The sequence below is a fragment of the Nannobrachium achirus genome, assembly GCF_963921795.1.
Source record: "Nannobrachium achirus genome assembly, chromosome: 2".
NCBI classification, from domain to species: Eukaryota; Metazoa; Chordata; class Actinopteri; order Myctophiformes; family Myctophidae; genus Nannobrachium; species Nannobrachium achirus.
Genome location: NC_137811.1, coordinates 69998343 through 70017966, shown reverse-complemented (window position 1 = coordinate 70017966; position 19624 = coordinate 69998343). Strand labels below are relative to the sequence as shown.

The 19624-nt window shown below is 44.1% G+C and overlaps 1 protein-coding gene across 1 annotated transcript in view; it reads left to right on the top strand.

Moving 5' to 3' along the window:
- LOC308309114 (copine-4-like) overlaps positions 1–19624 on the top strand; it is a gene marked incomplete at both ends in the record, with an annotated part of 292243 nt that overhangs the window by 159877 nt on the left and 112742 nt on the right. Inside the window, one exon of the mRNA XM_080754587.1 lies at positions 10376–10465. Within this exon, the coding sequence (XP_080610713.1) occupies positions 10376–10465 (90 nt within the window). The remainder of the gene's footprint in view (positions 1–10375; positions 10466–19624) is intronic.

The following is a 19624-nucleotide window of genomic DNA, read 5'->3' as shown; positions in this document are numbered from 1 at the left end:
ACACACATGTCAGTGTGTGTGTCACACTGCCGTTGTACCTTACTGACTCATCTGCCAGTGAGGAGCCCCCACCAGGAGGACGTAGAGCAGGGGTCTTCAACAGGGGGTCCGGGATCCCTAGGGGGTCCTCAGAGTTAGTACAGGGGGGCCACCAAATCCTTGTGTAATAGGATAATTATTTTCAATTAAAGAAGTTTGGTGTAAAGTTCAAAAAGAGCAGACCAAGGGGGCACGGTGGCGCAGTGGTTAGCGTTTCGCCTCACAGCTAGAAGGTCCTGGGTTTGATTCCCGCCGGGGGACGCTGTGGGCACTGGGGGTGTGTTCCTCCCTCCGCATCATCAGCGCCCACACCCTAGGTGGGGTTGGCGATAAGGCCTTTCTGTGTGGAGTTTGCATGTTCTCCCCGTGTCTCCTAGGGTAGATACCCTCACAAAAACATGCAGTAATCCTGGTCTCAATAATACCTCCCCCTTGCCAGCCGGGGCGCCTGATGGAGGGGAAAGGAACTGGTTGGAATAATGTGTTCCTTCCACGCGCTACGTCCAAACCAGGGAAATCCCCACTGTCCGGTGAAAAGAAACAACTTGGACTCCTAATGCATAGAAGGAAGCATGAGTTACAGATTGATAGGTCAAGTTTACTACGTATCGACGATTGAAGTGGCTAAATGTCTGGGGAAAAAATGCATTAACACGAATCCAACAGATGACAGTGCTGTCAAACAACAAATCTGCATAACGCAATATGCATATACAATATGTAGAGGGGTCCCTGCTTCATCTCTCCCTCAGTTAAGGCATCCTTAGCTTGAAAACGTTGAAGACCCCTGACGTGGAGCCTTCGCTCTACTCCCCCCGCTCCACACTCCCTGCTGACAGGTGCCGCCTCAGCCCCGCAGGAATACGTGCAATGACCAACGTCACCCTCCCTCCCAACCTGGCTTCCCTCCCCCAACATTTTTTGTCTCAGGTCACCCATGTAAATAACTTTTTCATCCACGGCAACCCTGTCTTACACTGTTAATTTTTAGAATCTTACATCATATTACTGGACGCTACGAAAATATGCACATCTTTCTCCCTATATATCCGTTTCCATCAGAACTGACTGAAAATAATGTTATACTTGACGTTTAAAGGACAACTTTGGTTCATATTTTAGATTGTAATTAGAGAAAAGAAAAGGTGAGTGTTAATTTTTTTTCATTTACTGCTTTCTATTGTTTTAACAATTTTAGTATTTTGATTTCAGTGGGTGGGGGCATGCGTACAAAATTATGTCTTTTTAGACACAATAAGCCAGCAATTTTTTTGTTACTATTTACACCTGCCCCCATAAGCCATGTAAGATTGGGGTGCATCTTGGGAATGGGCGTATTGTGTCTAAAAAGACATATTTAGCCACTGCATGCAAATCAAAATCGTTAAAATCACTAAAACGATAGAAATAAGTAAATGAAAACATTTTAACTCTCATCTTTTCTTTTCTCTAATGACTATCTAAAATACGAACCCTTGTTGTAAAAAAACAAAGTTGTTTTTTACCAAAAATAGCCGAACAACAAGCTCACAACGCCACACCCTAGGCCTAGGGTGCCACAGCAGACAGCACCCACTTTGGGAGTAGACGCTCCCTGGTGTAGTAGACGCTCGACAAAGCCGGATGCACCACGATAGATTCGAACCCACAACCTCCTTGGTGGTGATGGTGGGCAGAGACTTTACCACCGCACCACCCGAGCGTCCTGATGTGGTATTTCTAGTTGTAGTTTTAGGTGGGACTTTTTAACTGTATACCACAGAGAACGATCATCTGGACTGGAATCATATGAAACCTCGCGGTGCTTAGATTGGAGCCCTGAAGCAGCTGGTTGAAGCTCGCACCAGTTTAACTTGACATATGGAGAGCAATCCTTGTGAAGCACAGACCGTGTGTGCACTCAGGCCCTGCAGGCCCCAGCATGGCGGCATGCATACTTAAAATGGTACAGTGTACTGGTGTTTGTGGGCCAGTAACTGTGAGGTTTCAGGGTATGCTTCTCATGTGAACACACACAATTTGACTGAATTCTTCATCTTGTTTACATCTTGAATACATAGCCGTAGTCCTTGTTATTTTATTTATTTTGCGCTGTGGTACTTCAGTGGTACTTCAGTCAAACCTTTTCATGTCAAGGACCCCAAATTAATGTATTTTGCAGCGGAACCCTGTCTGAAAATATTTAGTGCCAGAGACGTCCATGCAAGATTGGTGTTGTCAAAATGTATCAAAAACTATTCAAACACAAACATCTTGGGAAGATCTTTTGAAAATAGCAGATTCTGCATATTTTAAAATAGCCTATGTGTACAGTATAGAGTTAAAATGGTTTAACTGATTTTGATGATGCATTCTCTAATTTTGCCTAATGTTACACAACTTAACTGTGTAATAACAGCACAATACAACAACAAGGTAATAGTAATACAAATAAAGGATAACAATACGCGACAGAAATAAATGTTAGGGTCAGGGTCTTGGCTTGAAGACAAAGTACAATATCTCCATCATTTAGCAGCAGTGTCAAAGATTTGCAAAATCAGATGAATGCCGTATCCTGTATCTTTCTATCTTTAGCAGCAGTGTCAAATGTACAAAGAAGTAGAAGTCACACATAGATCAGAAAGAACACTTCAAAGTCGCACACACTCCACGTTAGACAGCGTTATCGTTTCAGGCTTAATTTTAGTATTTCTAAAGGGTGACAGAATGCTGCCTGTGGGGTTTCTCAGATCATCCCATGTCTGTCATTGCAAATGTTAAACACAAATGTCTGCATATTTGCACTTTAACATTGCTTTGTTATGCACTGAAGCAGTAGTCGGGTTGTGGAAAGGTGGAGATGAATCTGTTTTGCCAGCCGTACACTTTTGCCTTTGAGTCAGTTTGTATTTCGTGACCAAATATGAGGGATCTGGAGGTTCAATTAGTGGAGCAGCACGAGTTCTGCAAAGTCCACAGCAGGGACGTGCAGAGAATGTTAGAGAGGCTGGGGCCGACATTTCTAAAAGGAATTTTGGTGAAAATATCAAAAAATAGCAGACCTCCAAGCTCACAACGCATCGCGCTGCGACACGTTGTGAGCTTGGAGGTCGGCTATTTTTGCATAATCAAGTCAATACTGGAGATGTGGTGTAACGGGATGGATTTCTACACAAAGAGGGCAATTCTTTCAACATAGGATGCTGCATTCATTTCAGGAGAGTTTGGACACGGTACATTCTCTTGAATGCTGCCTTCGGGTATGGCATGGAAAGAGGCCACTTGCAATTCTTTCACCAAAGTAAAAACTGCATTCATGGTCTGGAGAGGGCACTTTATACAGAACGGATAATAATGTCAGGGGCTCAAGCCCCCTTTGATATCTATGTGTGCACGTGCCTGGTCCACAGAAAAGGAGAGGCTATATTGAAGACCACAAAAATAAATAGAAAAACTGGACTCGCCATCAAAGTTCTCTCTCAGCCTGGGGAAAAAGAGTGGGCAGCAGAGCAGATTGATCCTGGGCTGTGGGCCTGCCTGGGATCAATGGCTTCCCACCACAGGTTTAATGACTTTCTGGACAGAACCCAGTGAGTGCAGATGTACTGCTGAGTGTAATGACTTTCAGGACAGAAGCGAGGGGAGCAGGAGAGCAGTTCTGACTCTGGTGCCAAAAAGGGGGGACCAGTTAGCTGTTCAATAAGCACATGAAGAAATGGCGGTTCATGTCGCTGCTGTTTACGGATTATCATCTGCGGCTGCCTGAATTTCTGGCTAACACACTGAAGAATGTTAGGAAGTAGGAACCGAGACGTAACTGATGTGGAATAACCTGGGATGTGGAATAACCTGGGATGTGGAATAACCTGGGATGTGGAATAACCTGGGATGTGGAACACCTGGGATGTGGAACACCTGGGATGTGGAATACCTAGCTGAGATGTGGAACACCTGGGATGTGGAACACCTGGGATGTGGAACACCTGGGATGTGGAATAACCTGGGATGTGGAATAACCTGGGATGTGGAATAACCTGGGATGTGGAACACCTGGGATGTGGAATACCTAGCTGGGATGTGGAACACCTGGGATGTGGAACACCTGGGATGTGGAACACCTGGGATGTGGAATAACCTGGGATGTGGAACACCTGGGATGTGGAACACCTGGGATGTGGAATACCTAGCTGGGATGTGGAACACCTGGGATGTGGAACACCTGGGATGTGGAACACCTGGGATGTGGAATACCTAGCTGGGATGTGGAACACCTGGGATGTGGAACACCTGGGATGTGGAACACCTGGGATGTGGAATAACCTGGGATGTGGAACACCTGGGATGTGGAATAACCTGGGATGTGGAACACCTGGGATGTGGAATAACCTGGGATGTGGAATAACCTGGGATGTGGAATAACCTGGGATGTGGAACACCTGGGATGTGGAATAACCTGGGATGTGGAATACCTAGCTGGGATGTGGAATAACCTGGGATGTGGAATAACCTGGGATGTGGAATAACCTGGGATGTGGAACACCTGGGATGTGGAATACCTAGCTGGGATGTGGAATAACCTGGGATGTGGAACACCTGGGATGTGGAATAACCTGGGATGTGGAACACCTGGGATGTGGAACACCTGGGATGTGGAATAACCTGGGATGTGGAATAACCTGGGATGTGGAACACCTGGGATGTGGAATAACCTGGGATGTGGAACACCTGGGATGTGGAATAACCTGGGATGTGGAATAACCTGGGATGTGGAACACCTGGGATGTGGAATAACCTGGGATGTGGAACACCTAGCTGGGATGTGGAACACCTGGGATGTGGAATAACCTGGGATGTGGAATAACCTGGGATGTGGAACACCTGGGATGTGGAACACCTGGGATGTGGAATAACCTGGGATGTGGAATAACCTGGGATGTGGAATAACCTGGGATGTGGAACACCTGGGATGTGGAATAACCTGGGATGTGGAATAACCTGGGATGTGGAACACCTGGGATGTGGAATAACCTGGGATGTGGAATAACCTGGGATGTGGAACACCTGGGATGTGGAATAACCTGGGATGTGGAATAACCTGGGATGTGGAACACCTGGGATGTGGAACACCTGGGATGTGGAATAACCTGGGATGTGGAACACCTGGGATGTGGAATAACCTGGGATGTGGAACACCTGGGATGTGGAATAACCTGGGATGTGGAACACCTAGCTGGGATGTGGAACACCTGGGATGGGATGGGAATAAATAAATAAAACTAAAACACTAAAACTAATTAAAAGATAAATAAATATTGGAACTGACAGTTTTTTGGTGTTCCTGAAGAGGTAATTAGAATGATTATTAAGCAAAGGAACACAGTGTATTTTGCTTCCTTTAGCTTAGTGTCAAATTCCTCCTGTTGTGGAAGAAAATGTAATCAAAAAATGAAAAAGCATTAAGCAGGACTTAATTTCTGAAATTGGAAAATGCAATGCGTAAAGTAACTATGTATATTTACTCAAGTATTGTACTTATAGGAGTAGTCAACCCCAAAATTACTTTTTTTTCTATTGATTACTCACCATGGAGACTTGAGTTCAATAATAATAATGATTTCAATAAATATATCCCCATTGATTCCGGACCCAAATGCATTTTGGTCCCCATCCGGAATCAATCAATTTGTTGTATTAGGAATGTGACAAATACCAAAAAATATTCTTGAACTCAAGTCTCCACTGTGAGTAATCAATAGAGAAAAATACATTTTGGGGGTGAACTACTCCTTTAAGTAATTTTTCTACTACCGCTGAAGTATTTCCAATTGCCTGTACTTTTACTTGTACTCCACTACATCTCAGAGGCAAATACACTTTTACTCCACAACAATTATTAGAAAACTTGAGTTGCAAGTTACCAGATTTTGATTATTACAAAACATACGTTAACCACTTTGCAGCCATTTGAAAATAGCCCATCTACAAGCTCACAATGCATCGCATTCAGGCGCGCAGATCCACTAAAAGCATAGAAGGGGACTAATGCGCGCGGGAAGCGCGCTTCCGTTCGTGTGCGCGCGCGCGCTTCGCCTGATTTCGTTTTTTTTGCGTGCAGAGATTGGTTTTCGGGCGGTTTTCCCCCCTCATTTTCCTTCAGATACGGGCCTTAACGGTTTTATGATGTATTATTTATTTACTTTTCAAGTTATCACTACTGCAATAACCAACACAACCAAAGCTTACATGAAAAAACACTTCATCAGAAAGTCACAACTTAGGGAAAAAGTAAATAGTTACCATTGTTGCTTGTTGGTCAACTTGGTCCTCCCGAAATGTACAGTTCTAGTTCTGTAGCAACTTGGGACAGGTTGTGAGGTCGGTATCCATTTAATTCCAATAAATGTACATAGCGTCAAATGTCATCGTCCAGATCCAGAAACAAGAAACAGGCAAAACCAAACCTTTGGAATTCCAAAAGAGCAATTACTTTTATTAATATGCGACGTCCACAGTCAGTAGTTGTGCTTTAGTCCATTCCAGCTGTCCAATGAAAAAATCATGCTGTCCTTCCTCCAAACATGCTTCCACACCACAGCCAAAACAAAGTCGCCACATTATGATGTCATCACTCACTCCGAGTCAACTGTAAACTGCTATACAGGCTGCGACCGCGTATTTCCCGGTGAACCTAAGCGCAATGGTGGGGGCTTGGGAGTGTGGGGAACACGCACCACTCAGGGCACTGGACCGAACCATTTGGGGATTTTAGACGGGGGGGGGGTTTCAAACATTATCGCTCGCGTTTAGTGCGTGATTTTCAGAATTCAGACCCCTAAAAGTTTGGCTTGGGGGTCCCTGACTGGGGGTGACGGGGGGGACTTCTGGAAGTGAATGGAGGGGACGAAATTGAACCTGGAAGGTGACAAAAACACCTTGTCACCCCCCCATTTGCGCCCCTGATCGCATTGTAGATCTGCTATTTTTTTCAACTTGTGAAATGGGAAATTCTGCATAATGAGGATTTTCTACTTTTGGTACTTTAAGTACATTTTGATGCAAATTATTTTGTACTTTTGAATTTGAATTCCATACTTTTGCTTGTATAAGAGTATTTCTACATTGCAATATTGATACTTTTACTTAAAGGTGCGCTGTCAGACCCGAAATTATAATAGTATGATACAGTAGGTCACGTGGTCTATTTGAGAACACAACTCGAATCAACATTTCCCATCGCCCGCAGCGTAGCCCCCTCCACTGCCCGCCGGCGCGGGGAGGAGGAGGAGAAAGAAGACAGACAGCCTCTTTACTAGTCCAGTCTGGAGAAATGCATGCAGATCAACACTGCGTTTCCATTTCATCAATAGCCTATCCTTCTTCAAATCACTTAGCCCAACATCGTTCCTTTTATTGAAACAATTAACGTTATGGAGAACGCATTCTAACACGATTAACCAGAGCTCAGCTGTGTGTGTGTGTGTGTGTGTCTGTGGGGCCGTGCGAGGCGACTCAACGAGCGTGTGACTGTGAGTGTGAGGACAGCTAGTGGGGGCTACGGGCAGGGGGGAAAATGTGGCAAGCCCCCCGCATTTAGAGCCCCGCCTCCCGGCGAGAGGGAACATACACTCTCGCTAAATTTTAGCGAATCCGCCAATTCAACAAGAAAAGATAAACAACCATATTCACATGAACAATGGCGAAGTAACGACCAGATTTGTGGGGAAATATAATTTTTATATGCACAGATTTATATAAATGTGTGTCTTTGGCTTTAGCCTCTTTAGCTTTAGTGCTAGTATAGCCCAGTGGGAGCAGAGAAGCTGCTTTCTGAAGGTGACAGTACCCCTTTAGGTGACATAGCCACTTTAAGTAAAACATGTGAGTACTTTTTCCACCACTTGTGAGTGCAGTGAGTAACCTTAAACTGACTAGGGAGATGCGGGGAGTGCTTGAGGCTTATTTACTTTTCTATGTATTGTTGTTTGTACCTGCTGGGTTTGTTCTGTTATGGATTGTCTTGGTCTCTCAGTTTGTGCGGCGGGGAGTGTGGAATAAAATTATTCAAAGTAAAAAAAAAAAAGTCTATAAATAAATAATAATTAAACTTAGCAAATCCACTAAACTAATTAAAACTATAATAAACTCACACCCTGAAGAAGGCTGTGGGGACGCTACTGTACACGTGGGGGTTTTCAATTAATTTATATCATGGAATAGCCATCCATTGGAAGAGTGCTTTGTTTAGTTTTTCTTACAGTTTACAGTTTAGGCATCTTTGTTCTAACTTTTGGGTCCCCAAACATAGAGCACCTTAAAGGGCTTTGCACACAGGCCCGTTGTGTTTTTTTCTGTTTGCTGCATAATTAAAACGCAGTGGATTTGGTGCGCAAATTAGTGCAGAATCCTCACTGCGGATCAGAAAAGGAGTATTTTATACACTTTTTTGACGTGTCACTGTGACTGTGAGCTTCTGCTATTTCTTTTAGAACGTGTAAAGTGCAACGCCAGTTGGTGTGAAACAGCTCTTATTCTTCCGTAACTGTCTTTATTAGGCTTATTTATAACCTTTCTGAACTGCATCGTGTACACTGTCAATCACAGACAAACACAGCCATGACACACAAATACCCTCAAGAGGGAGATACTGTATACTATTCCACTTGTCACCATTACAGTGACATCTTCGCCCCCCGAGAAAAAGCATGAAAATGCTAAATGGCACAGGTACAGTAGATGTTGAACTTTGTAAACAGGGCAGACACATTTATAAAAAGCAGGAGAAATTTCAAATTAAATGGGGAAATGTTTCAGAGGTGGAGCTGCTGTCAATGTTCAAGTCATTTGCAGACATGCAGTGCAGGAGTCAGAGTGGATTCCAGCTTCTTTCTGCTTCTTCATGAATAAGGTTGATGAGTCTCCGTCTCACCGGCACTTCAACAAGGCTCTCTGCAGGGGTGTCGCACCAAATTCGCCCGGGTACAAGGATTCACTCCCATTGTGTGCTTTAACTATTGAAAAATAGCAGATATACAAGCTCACAGCGCGGCACCGAGTGCAGCGCTGTGAGCTTGTATATCTGCTATTTTTGAAAAATCATGACAATGTGTGCGGAGTCTGAATATTTCAAATCCTTCGAAGGTTTTTTGAAAAACTTAAGTTTCTATGTCAGTGGTGCTCACATATTTTCATGTTTTTTTCAAGGACCACGGACCCCCATCTCAAAATATTTAGTTCCAGGGACCCCCCAGAAGCTAAATTTGAGTTACAAATGTTCACATAAAAAGTACATATGTGCCCACATTTTCACGACTTTTCAAAAATAGCAGATCTACAAGCTCTATTTTAGCTATGTATAGTTCTATTTTAGCTATTTTTCAATAGCTAAAGACAGGCCCCTCCACCTTGGGCCCTAGTAACTCAGTCCCACTTTCCCCCCCTTGTGACGCCCCTGCTCTCTGTTCTGTTGTTGAGTGACAGTTTGAGTTTTAACCACGCATTTCTAGAGAGACTTTGATGTTGAAGCTGCATGGCACGTACACGGCAACGAGGAGATTGTGGTGCACGTCTATATTCCTGTGGTTTAGGATAGTGGCTATCAACCTGGAGGTGGGGGTTCCCAGATGACAGAGAAGTGACAATTTAAGGACTGTTAAGAGCTTTTTAATGCCTCAAAAAGAAACAAACAAAATAGACCATTACTTACTATCGAGAGAATCAACGAACTATGCAATAAAAGCTGGTGAAACATTGGCCAAATTGTCAAATAAAGAAATTAAGACATTAAAACATTTAGAAATATCTGATCTAGAAACGTGAGCTTGTAGATCTGCTATTTTCAAAAATTGTATCTGTGGAATCTAACATTTAATGCCTCAACTCCTAAATGGCCAATTGCTTATCAAGGTGGGGGGTCCCCAGCTCAGAAAATATTATTTTGGGGGTGACGGCCTGGAAAGTTTGAGAACCACTGGTTTAGTACAGGTGCTGGATAAAGAGGCAGAAATCAAAGAGAGGTTGAATATCCAAGGGAGTTATACTGTAGCTCCCAAAGCTCCCAAATAAATTCAAGGCAATGTTTCCACCTCATGTAACGCCTGGGAATTCGAAGCCAGTTCTCCCACATGGAAAGAAAGCTAACATCTCTCAAACATGTTCTGGGGCGGCAGTGGCTCAGGAGGTAGAGCCGTTTCCCAGTTGGATCCCTGGCTCGCCCAGTGTTACTGTCGAAGAGTCCTCGAGCAAGACGCTGAACCCCTAAATGTATTTGGGTGCTATAAGTGAGTGTGCAGAATGGCATGTAGAGATCCTTATTTATGTATCTCTCTCTCTCTCTCTCTCTCTCTCTCTCTCCCAGACGGTAATGAACAATCTGAATCCAGTGTGGCAAACATTCAGGGTCTCCCTCAACTCTCTCTGCAGTGGATTCCATGAACGCAAGATACAGGTAACTAAAGCATGCACGCACGCACACACGCACGCACGCACGCACGCACGCACGCACGCACGCACGCACGCACGCACGCACGCACGCACGCACGCACGCACGCACACACACACACACACACACACACACACACACACACACAGGGGCGGCATAGCTGAAACAGGAGCGGTTTCAACAGTGTTTTTTCAGCTACATAGGCTCACCCTATAAGTTGCCCATGAGAAAAAATGAGACAAAATGAGAGCACATTTCATATAATCCAAGTGCTTTGTCCACTGACAAGAGTGAGCCATCGTTGTATGAATGTGTGTGTGTGTGTGTGTGTGTGTGTGTGTGTGTGTGTGTGTGTGTGTGTGTGTGTGTGTGTGTGTGTGTGTGTGTGTGTGTGTGTGAAAGGGAGGGTAATGCACAATCATTGTAAAGCGCCTTGGATAAAGGCGCTATATAAATGCACCATTTACCATTTTACATTCTCTTTGGACGGGGGAAATATTAGGCTGCTTCACCTATAGGTCGAAATGAGAGACAGCTTTTATACTGCAGCCCAAGGCTAAATTTACAATTTAGGCATTTAGCAGACGCTCTTAATCCAGAGCGACTTACAATAAGCAAGGTAATACATCAATACAATAAGCAAGGTAATATATCAATACTATAAGCAAGGTAATACATCAATACATAATAACGTAGGTAGACCAAGCACCTAATCAGTAAAAAACGTTATATAAAACCTAAAAAAGATATCTAGCTTTCATGTATGCTCATTGAGGTTAGGCGAGTGCTACGGTAAGTGCTATGGGCTTAGGTGGAGTCTGAAGAAGTGGGTCTTCAGGCCACGGTGGGAGCTAGAAAGTCAGTCTGTAGTTCTAAGCACAGATATAAAAAGCTAGATGCCTCGTTCGCCTCTGCAGTTAATTAGAGCGATGTGCAAAAGTTCTAGCCCGGACTTCCTGAAAAAACCAAGGGAACGCTGTCAGTCAAAGTGACTACTGGCCAATCACAGTGTGTCTTTTCCGTGACTTATCCAAGGACCACAATTCAATTCAACAGAGCCAGTTCCGATGTTGCGCTGCTCAGCTGTTCTTATAGGCTGCATACGTAAAGACCAGCCCCTACCTGCCTCTGATTGGCTTACCGTCTTCCGTATGTGTGACGCACGCGGAAGCAATGAACACGGAAGCGATGAAGATTCCCTTGGTTGCTCAATGCATACGCCCCCTAGCCGAAGGAGGCGTCTAGCTTTATATGTCTGTGGTTCTAAGTGCAACAGGAGTTTATTCCACAGTTTGGGGGCCAGGAGGGAGAAGAGTCTTGGACGAGTGGATCGTTGTCCTGGGGTTTTTAGCCAGGGTTCTGCCAGCATCCATAAACAGGCCCATCAGTCCCCTCAACCAGCTGGCCATGGGCTGGGCTGCTGTCCATGGTGCTGAAGTCTCTCCACAGCTCCCCCTAGTGGCCACACCTGTCTAGACCAGTGCTTCTCAAACTTTATTTTGTTTGTTTTCTCACTGGACAGGAAACAAACCAACAAAATAAGTGTGTTTCTGTACATTTCTGAAGTGACCATTTAAAGGGGAAGACCACCCATTTTCAATATTGAACTATGTCATTAATATAACTTAGAGGAGTTGTGAGGAAATAATAGTTCAATATTGAAAATGGGTGGTCTTCCCCTTTAAGGACTTTTAAGGCCTTTTCAATTCCTCTAAAATGAAATAAACAAACGAGCATATATTTTTTAAAGCGAACCCTGATGCATAATATTTCGAGATGGTGGTTCGGCGGGCGAATACATATAGTTCTAGGGGTCCTTGAAATGAAAATGTTTGAGAACCACTGACAAGAGGTTTAAACAAGCGGTTTAAAGTGAAAAATGAGTCCCTTCACGTATCGCCAATTCTCAAGTGCAACTTCAGATCGATTGGTAAACCCACTGAGGAGAACATGGATGCAGACAGAGTGACAGACAGACAGACAGACAGACAGACAGACAGACAGACAGACAGACAGACAGACAGACAGACAGAGGTTTTCTCAATTTTATAGCAGGGCTTTAGAGTAGGATATTGATGAAGGGAATTTGTGAAAATGAATAGAGTAATTGGATGTCATCCTTTTGATGATTTTTTTTATTTTTTTTTACCCATTTTCTCACCCAGTGCCAACTACCTAACCTGTAGTCCTGGTTTCCGCTCTCCCCCTGCCGCGCCAGGGGAATTGGGGAGCACCTGGCTGGCTAGGGGGAGGTAGTATAGAAACCAGGACTATTGCATGTTTTTGTGAGGGCATCTACACTAGGAGACACGGGGAGAACATGCAAACTCCACACAGAAAGACCCTATCGCCAACCCCACCTAGGGTGTGGGGCTGTGGGCGCTGATGACGCAGAGGGAGGAACACGCCCCCAGCGCCCACAGCATCCCCCGGTCGGGAATTGAACCAAGGACTTTCTAGCTGTGAGGCGAAGCGCTAACCACTGCGCCACCGTGCCCCTTCCCTTTGATGACTTTTGAGGCCGTTTTGAGCTGTATTTAGATATGATCCTTATTTAGACAGGACACTGGAAGCAGAGCTAGGGCGCAGAGAGAGAGGGAAGGACAGGATTATCTGGTCAGATACCAGAACTCCACTCCTCTCTCTCTCTCTCTCTCTCTCTCTCTCTCTCTCACTCTCTCTCTCTCTCTCTCTGGGTCTCTCTCTCATCTGTGTGTGATGGGTCCCCATCAGGGCCAGCTGTGGGGCTCTCTGAGTAGTGCACAGAGATGAGGGCACACGCAGGATGGCCTTCTGGGAAATGATCGGCTGGAGAACAGGAAATGGGAACACAGAGATTAGAAAGAGGTCCTTTACACACACACACACACACACACACACACACACACACACACACACACACACACACACACACACACACACACACACACACACACACACACACACACACACACACACACACACACACACCCAACACATAATGGAAACACAAGACACCACATTGGGCCTCCCTTCAAATTAAGGAGAAAAGACAGAACAGTAATAGTTTAAAAAAAAGAAGAAAGAAATAAGAAAATGTGGTTCTCAACCTTTGGACCAGGGCTCACTGGTGGGCATTGGGTATTCAAGTTGGCCCAGAGGTAATTGGCAAAACACTAAAGGATTTAATAACAAATGCTCTGAAAATGCAGCCACTTACCGGAGTCCCCCAGTGCTTTGTATTAGTAACTTTTCTTTTTTCGTTCTACATACATTTTCACTGAAAATAGGCGATCTGCAAGCTTTCAGCGTGTCACAGCGTGTTGCGTTGAGAGCTTGTAGATCTACTATTGAGAGCTTGCAGATCTACTAATTGAGAGCTTGTGGCTCTACTATTTCCCGTGAAGGTTTTTCCCTGAATATGGACGCTGGGGTGTAAGTGCATGGTTAACATTGTTTGCCTTGTAAAGTGGTCATGATGAGTGATGAGTGGGACCGCAAAACGCTTTCAGGGTCTTCAAGTGGGCCCTGAACCACATGGTTGAGAACCACTGAAGTACGCTAACATTACAACAGAAAACACTTTCCCCTATTACCGTGTCTCTGTGGCATTACTGTCTGTCTGTCTGTGTGTCTGTGTGTCTGTGTGTCTGTCTCTCTGTGTGTCTGTGTGTGTGTATGTCTGTCTGTCTGTCTGTCTGTCTCTCTGTCTCTCTGTCTGTGTGTCTGTCTGTCTCTCTGTCTGTGTGTCTGTCTGTCTCAAGGTTATTATAGTTAACAAAAACGAATTAAATAACGAAAACTAACAATTTGCGTTAACTGAACGAAATAATAAGTATAATAAAAAATTGAAATTATAGACAATATGCCCTAAGTTTTTCTCGTTACCAATAGTAACTGAATATATATATTTTTAAATGGTGTCTTTTGTTGAGCAATTATTGCACAATACTACTTTCTCTGACCTTGAAAAATAAATTCATAAAAAATAAAATAACACTAAAACTAAAAAGATGCAATTCGGGGACATTTGTCCCTTTCATGCCCATATATGGATATTTCTGTTTCTTGCAGTCCTTGTCCCTATTTGAGCGGTGCTAACCATTCCGTCCTTGTCCCTTTTATGTCCATATATGGAGATCCCTGATGTCTTCAATATTAAGCCCATAACGTGGAATGCCCATAATAGGACATGCTGTATCAGATGATGTCAGTCATCTCCATATTTGGGAAATGTTTATTTTTTGCATTTTCCCATTCAAGTCAATGGAGAAAATTCATTCACAAACAAATGAATACAGTTTAAATTAAACCATATAACGTATCTCTTAGCAAAATGCAAGCAGACAAGTCCCGATGAAGCTGGTGGATTTGACATATGGCCCAAGTGCGTGTCACCAATACTGTGGGAAGAGCAGTGCGGCAAATAAAGTGTATCCGTGTTGGACAAGTACTATTGTCTGGTTGCTCTGTTAGTGCAAGAACCACACTAATAAGAACTAGCAAACACGCTCTAAAAACAAATTAAAACTAACCGAATTAAAAAAAAAAAAAAAAGAAAGAAACTAATAAAAAACAAAGAATATTTCACCTGGTCTGTCTCTCTGTCAGCAGGGCCGGTTTATCACCCCCAGGGGCCCCTGGGCCCCTGAAGCTCTTACATGAAGGCCCCGGTCGTTTAGAAATTGAGTTTTAATCATGCCACTGACCTTCCATGAAATGAAACCCATTGATTTAACCGTGCGGTATAGCCTCGGAGCGGTTGCATAACAACGCACTGTATAAAGCCTGCTGTAAATTAAAACGATCAAAGAATACATTTATTAATCAGATCATTTTACGAATTCATGAATTATAATTTATCGGTCAAAATCAGCAGGGGGAGGCGTGCAGAGACAGCTGTTTATGGCTTGTAGCTCTCTCTCTCTCTCTCTCTCTCTCTCTCTCTCTCTCTCTCTCTCTGTTTCTCTCTCTGTCTCTCTCTCTCTCTCTCTCTCTCTCTCTCTGTTTCTCTCTCTGTCTCTCTCTCTCTCTTCCATTGTTGCTCTGTCGGTCTACCAGCCTGTCTTGGTTCATTGTGTGTGTGTGACTGTGCGTGTGTGTGCGTGCATCCCTGCTGTTCCTGGACTCTCTCTCTCTCTCTCTCTCTCTCTCTCTCTCTCTCTCTCTCTCTCTCTCTCTCTCTCTCCGACTCTCTACCAACCCCATGGAAAGGTTGAAGTGATAAATGGAAGCAATAAGGCATTAACTGCAGGCTGCCAGGCTGCTTTCTAGTAAAGCAGGCAGTGTAACTTTATTGTAGCCTCTGTAGGTCAGTATAATGTGCTGCTAAATGTTTACCCAAACCGACAGCTCTTTTAAAACTCTTATCCGCTCATGCACTCTCAGGTTGAGAAATGGAGACATTGAAATGTCTTTGCAGTTTCTTTTCGTACTGTACATGGCACACAATGATAGGTAAGGAATTAAATTACTACTTGTCCCCAAAAATGAACTACTCGCCCTGTGAAGATTTGCATTCTTGGGTAAGTTTTACATTTCTACGGTGAATGAAGAGAAAATAAGGGTCTAAGATTAACAACAGCAAAACTATATAAAAAGTCCATTCAAAAAGTCCAACACAACTCTTGTAGTATAATCCAAGTGTGACTTGCCCTCCGTTCCTTTCAAAACACATAGTCTTTGCTCAAACGCTTCTGTTGTAACGGTACATGGTACCAGGGGCGTCACAAGGGGGGGAAAGGTGGGACTGAGTTACTAGGGCCCAAGGTGGAGGGACCTTAATTATGTTATACTTTAGCTACTGAAAAATAGCAGATATATGTGAGCTTGTAGATCTGCTTTTTGAAAAGTAATGAAAATGTGTGCAAATCTTTGAATATATAATTTTTTAATCGAACATTTGTAACTCAAATTTTGCTTCTGGGGGGTCCCTGGAACTCAATATTTTGAGATGGAGGTCCGTGGCCAAATACATATCATTTTGGGGGTCCTTCACATGAAAAAGTTTGAGCACCACTGAAATAGAAACATAGGTTTTTCAAAAAACCTTCAAAGAATTGTATGCGGCACAGAGTGCCGCGCTGTGAGCTTGTATATCTTTCACTATTTTTCAATAGTTAAAGCACAAAATATCGCAGTGAATCCTTGTACCCATGGCCCAGAATTTGGTGCGACACCCCTGCATGGTACATATAATGATGGTATAATTCATGGCATGTGGTACACAAGTAACCCGCCAATGGCGAGTGACGGATCACTATACATGGAGTTCTCGAGAGCGGCAGACGTTACCGCAGTGGCGATGTGCGCCACTGCAGAAGACCGACACAGCTGAGTAGTGAGTGATCAGACACAGCTGAGTTGATCCGAGCAGCTCTCGTCTTAACAGCGTACCTGCTAAATGTTGTGTATTAGCATGACTATAACATGACCGTGACTAGTGTGAGGGACAGATGGAGGGGTTCTCATAGTAACTGCGACCTGACGGTCACAATGATGTTAGCATAATTAATGTCACATGGTACATACAGTATGATTTTTCCAGTTATATCTGCTTTAATGATGAAGGATAGGAGAACATTTTCATATCATAATCATCAAAACTCTACGGTTTTATTGCTAATATAATATTTGATTAAAACAGTAATGCAATATATGTCACGGTATTTTTTCCTTTAAAGAAATCAAAGAGTCGCCGCACACTTGTAGCTGCCGCTGCCAATTATTTATTGAGGACAAGAGACAAACAGTCTCTTGTTTTTATTCCCTGAAAAGGCTCCCCGAATAAGGAAGCCTTGCTTTTTTTTTTATTGTTCTCCTGTCCTCAATAAATAATTGGTTTCGACAGCTTTACAAGTGTGTGTGGCGACCACTTTATTTCTTTAGTGTTTGTACCATTGGACGGAACCTCTTAAGGACTTAAGGACTTGTTTTTTTTATTTGATGGCTAAGTGTGAATGGTTGTACCCCAGGAAGTGTAGTCTCCATACTAGTGGTGAGGACTAATGGGGATCTGCAATGAACCACGAACAATAAACATGTTTGCATTGTAAAAACCTTGCTAAGTGTGGTCAGACGAGTGGGCAGCGAGCACTACTGAGATTTTCAAGTGGGCCCTGAACGAGAAAAAAGGTCGGGAACCACTGATGAAATGGCACAACAAACACGCACGCACGGCACACACACACACACACACACACACACACACACACACACACACACACACACACACACACACACACACACAAACACATACACACAGGCGTCACAAGGGGGGGGGGGGGGGGGGGGGGGACTGAGTTACTAGGGCCCAAGGTGGAGGGGCCCTGTGAGCTTGTAGATCTGCTATTTTTGAAAAGTGTGAAAATGTGTGCACATCTTTTTATGTATTTTTAAGCGAACATTTGTGATTCAGGTTTTGCTTCTGGGAGGTCCCTGGAACTAAATATTTTGAGATGGGGGTCCGTGGCCAAATACATATCATCTTGGGGGTCCTTGACATGAAAAAGTTTGAGCACCACTGACATGGAAACATAGGTTTCTTGCACACATTTTCACACATTTTCAAAAATAGCAGATCTACAAGCTCGCAGCGCGGCACTTTTCAATAGTTAACATTCATGGGGGGCCCGCAGTGAATCCTTGTACCCAGGGCCCAGAATTTGGTGTGACGCCCCTGCACACACCCACACACACACACACACACACACACACACACACACACACACACACACACACACACATTTCTGAACATCCGCTCTGAGTTTAATTGGACAGCTGCTCACTTGACTCCAGCATAACCTTAATGAGCAAACTGTCCAGTTGTCTGTCCCTGGTGGGAGGCTCTGTGACCTGCACTCCTGCTCTCTGTAACAACACATTACACGCTCAGACGCTGTTTCACCGGCTTGACGTTTCCGCCTATTTATTTATGACTAACCGAGAAAGGGAGATGGAAAACAAGTCAAGGTAGGTGTCAAGGGACTGCTTGAGCAAAATGCAACGTGATTAGCTGCCTGCCCGCACTAACGCACAGACACATTTTATTTTTTTCTTTCCCCGAGACTGGGAGTAGAACTGCTGCTCCTTCACGTGGACAGTTAGGATGGTTCAGATACGGCTGCTTCCTAAGCGTGTCCCCGTGGGGTCCTCTGGTCACGTCCATGGACATGCTGGGCCCCTGATTCAGCCCGGGAAAAGAGTTGGAGAGGCCCTCATTGCACGCTATAGAGAGAGATCTCTCTCTATAGCGCTGCTGCCACTCAAAGATTTGCCATTTCAGATCATGACAGTGACAAGCCAGTGGGCTAATTACTGTACATGAGTTATATTTTGTCAGTGCGAGGCGTTGTGTGCTTGTAGATCTGCTGTTTTCACTACTTTTGTGCAACGGCCTTGTATGATGAGGGCTTTGCTTTGCGAAAAAAAATATATAAATTTGAAACTGCCGCCCAGCCCCCAAAATGGAACGAAAGCCGACATTTTGTTTGTATTTTTTTCCTAATGGCCGGGAATGAACCAGCCGTTCGGGAGTTGTCCCGCTTTTCCCAATGGCCAGCACGTCCCTGGCCACGTCCCACTGGGAGGAGGCCCCGCGGCAGACCAAGGACCAGATGGTTCAAGGTTCAAGGTTCAAGGTTCAAGGTTCAGTTTTATTTGTCTCCCAGGGGAGAAATTTGTCTTGGAGACAGAGTCACAGCTGCATACATATAAACACTTAACAGAAAAAACAAAAACAAAAAAGAAACTCAAAAAGAAGACAACCAGAAAAATACACATACAACCCATAGAGCCTGTCCTCAATTAGTTATGTGTCTATCATTTAGCATTTTGATTGACAGAGGAACAAACGAGTGCTTATATCTATTATAGTAGCATGTTGGGGTCCTAAATCTCCTGCCCGATGGCATTAGATCGTACTCTGGTTTCAGAACATGCAAGGGGTCGGACAAAATGTTCCGAGCTTGTCTTACTACTGCTTGCTCAAAGATGGCTTGAGGGGTGATCGGGGGGGTGGCCATACCCATGATCTTCCCTGCCATATTTGCCAGCCTAGCTATTTGAGACTTGTATACAACAGTCAGGTTACCAAACCAGCTAGACATACCATATCTCAGGATGGATTCAATACTAGCCCTATAGATGGTCAACATAATATTTACACTGACTCCAAAAAGCCTCAGT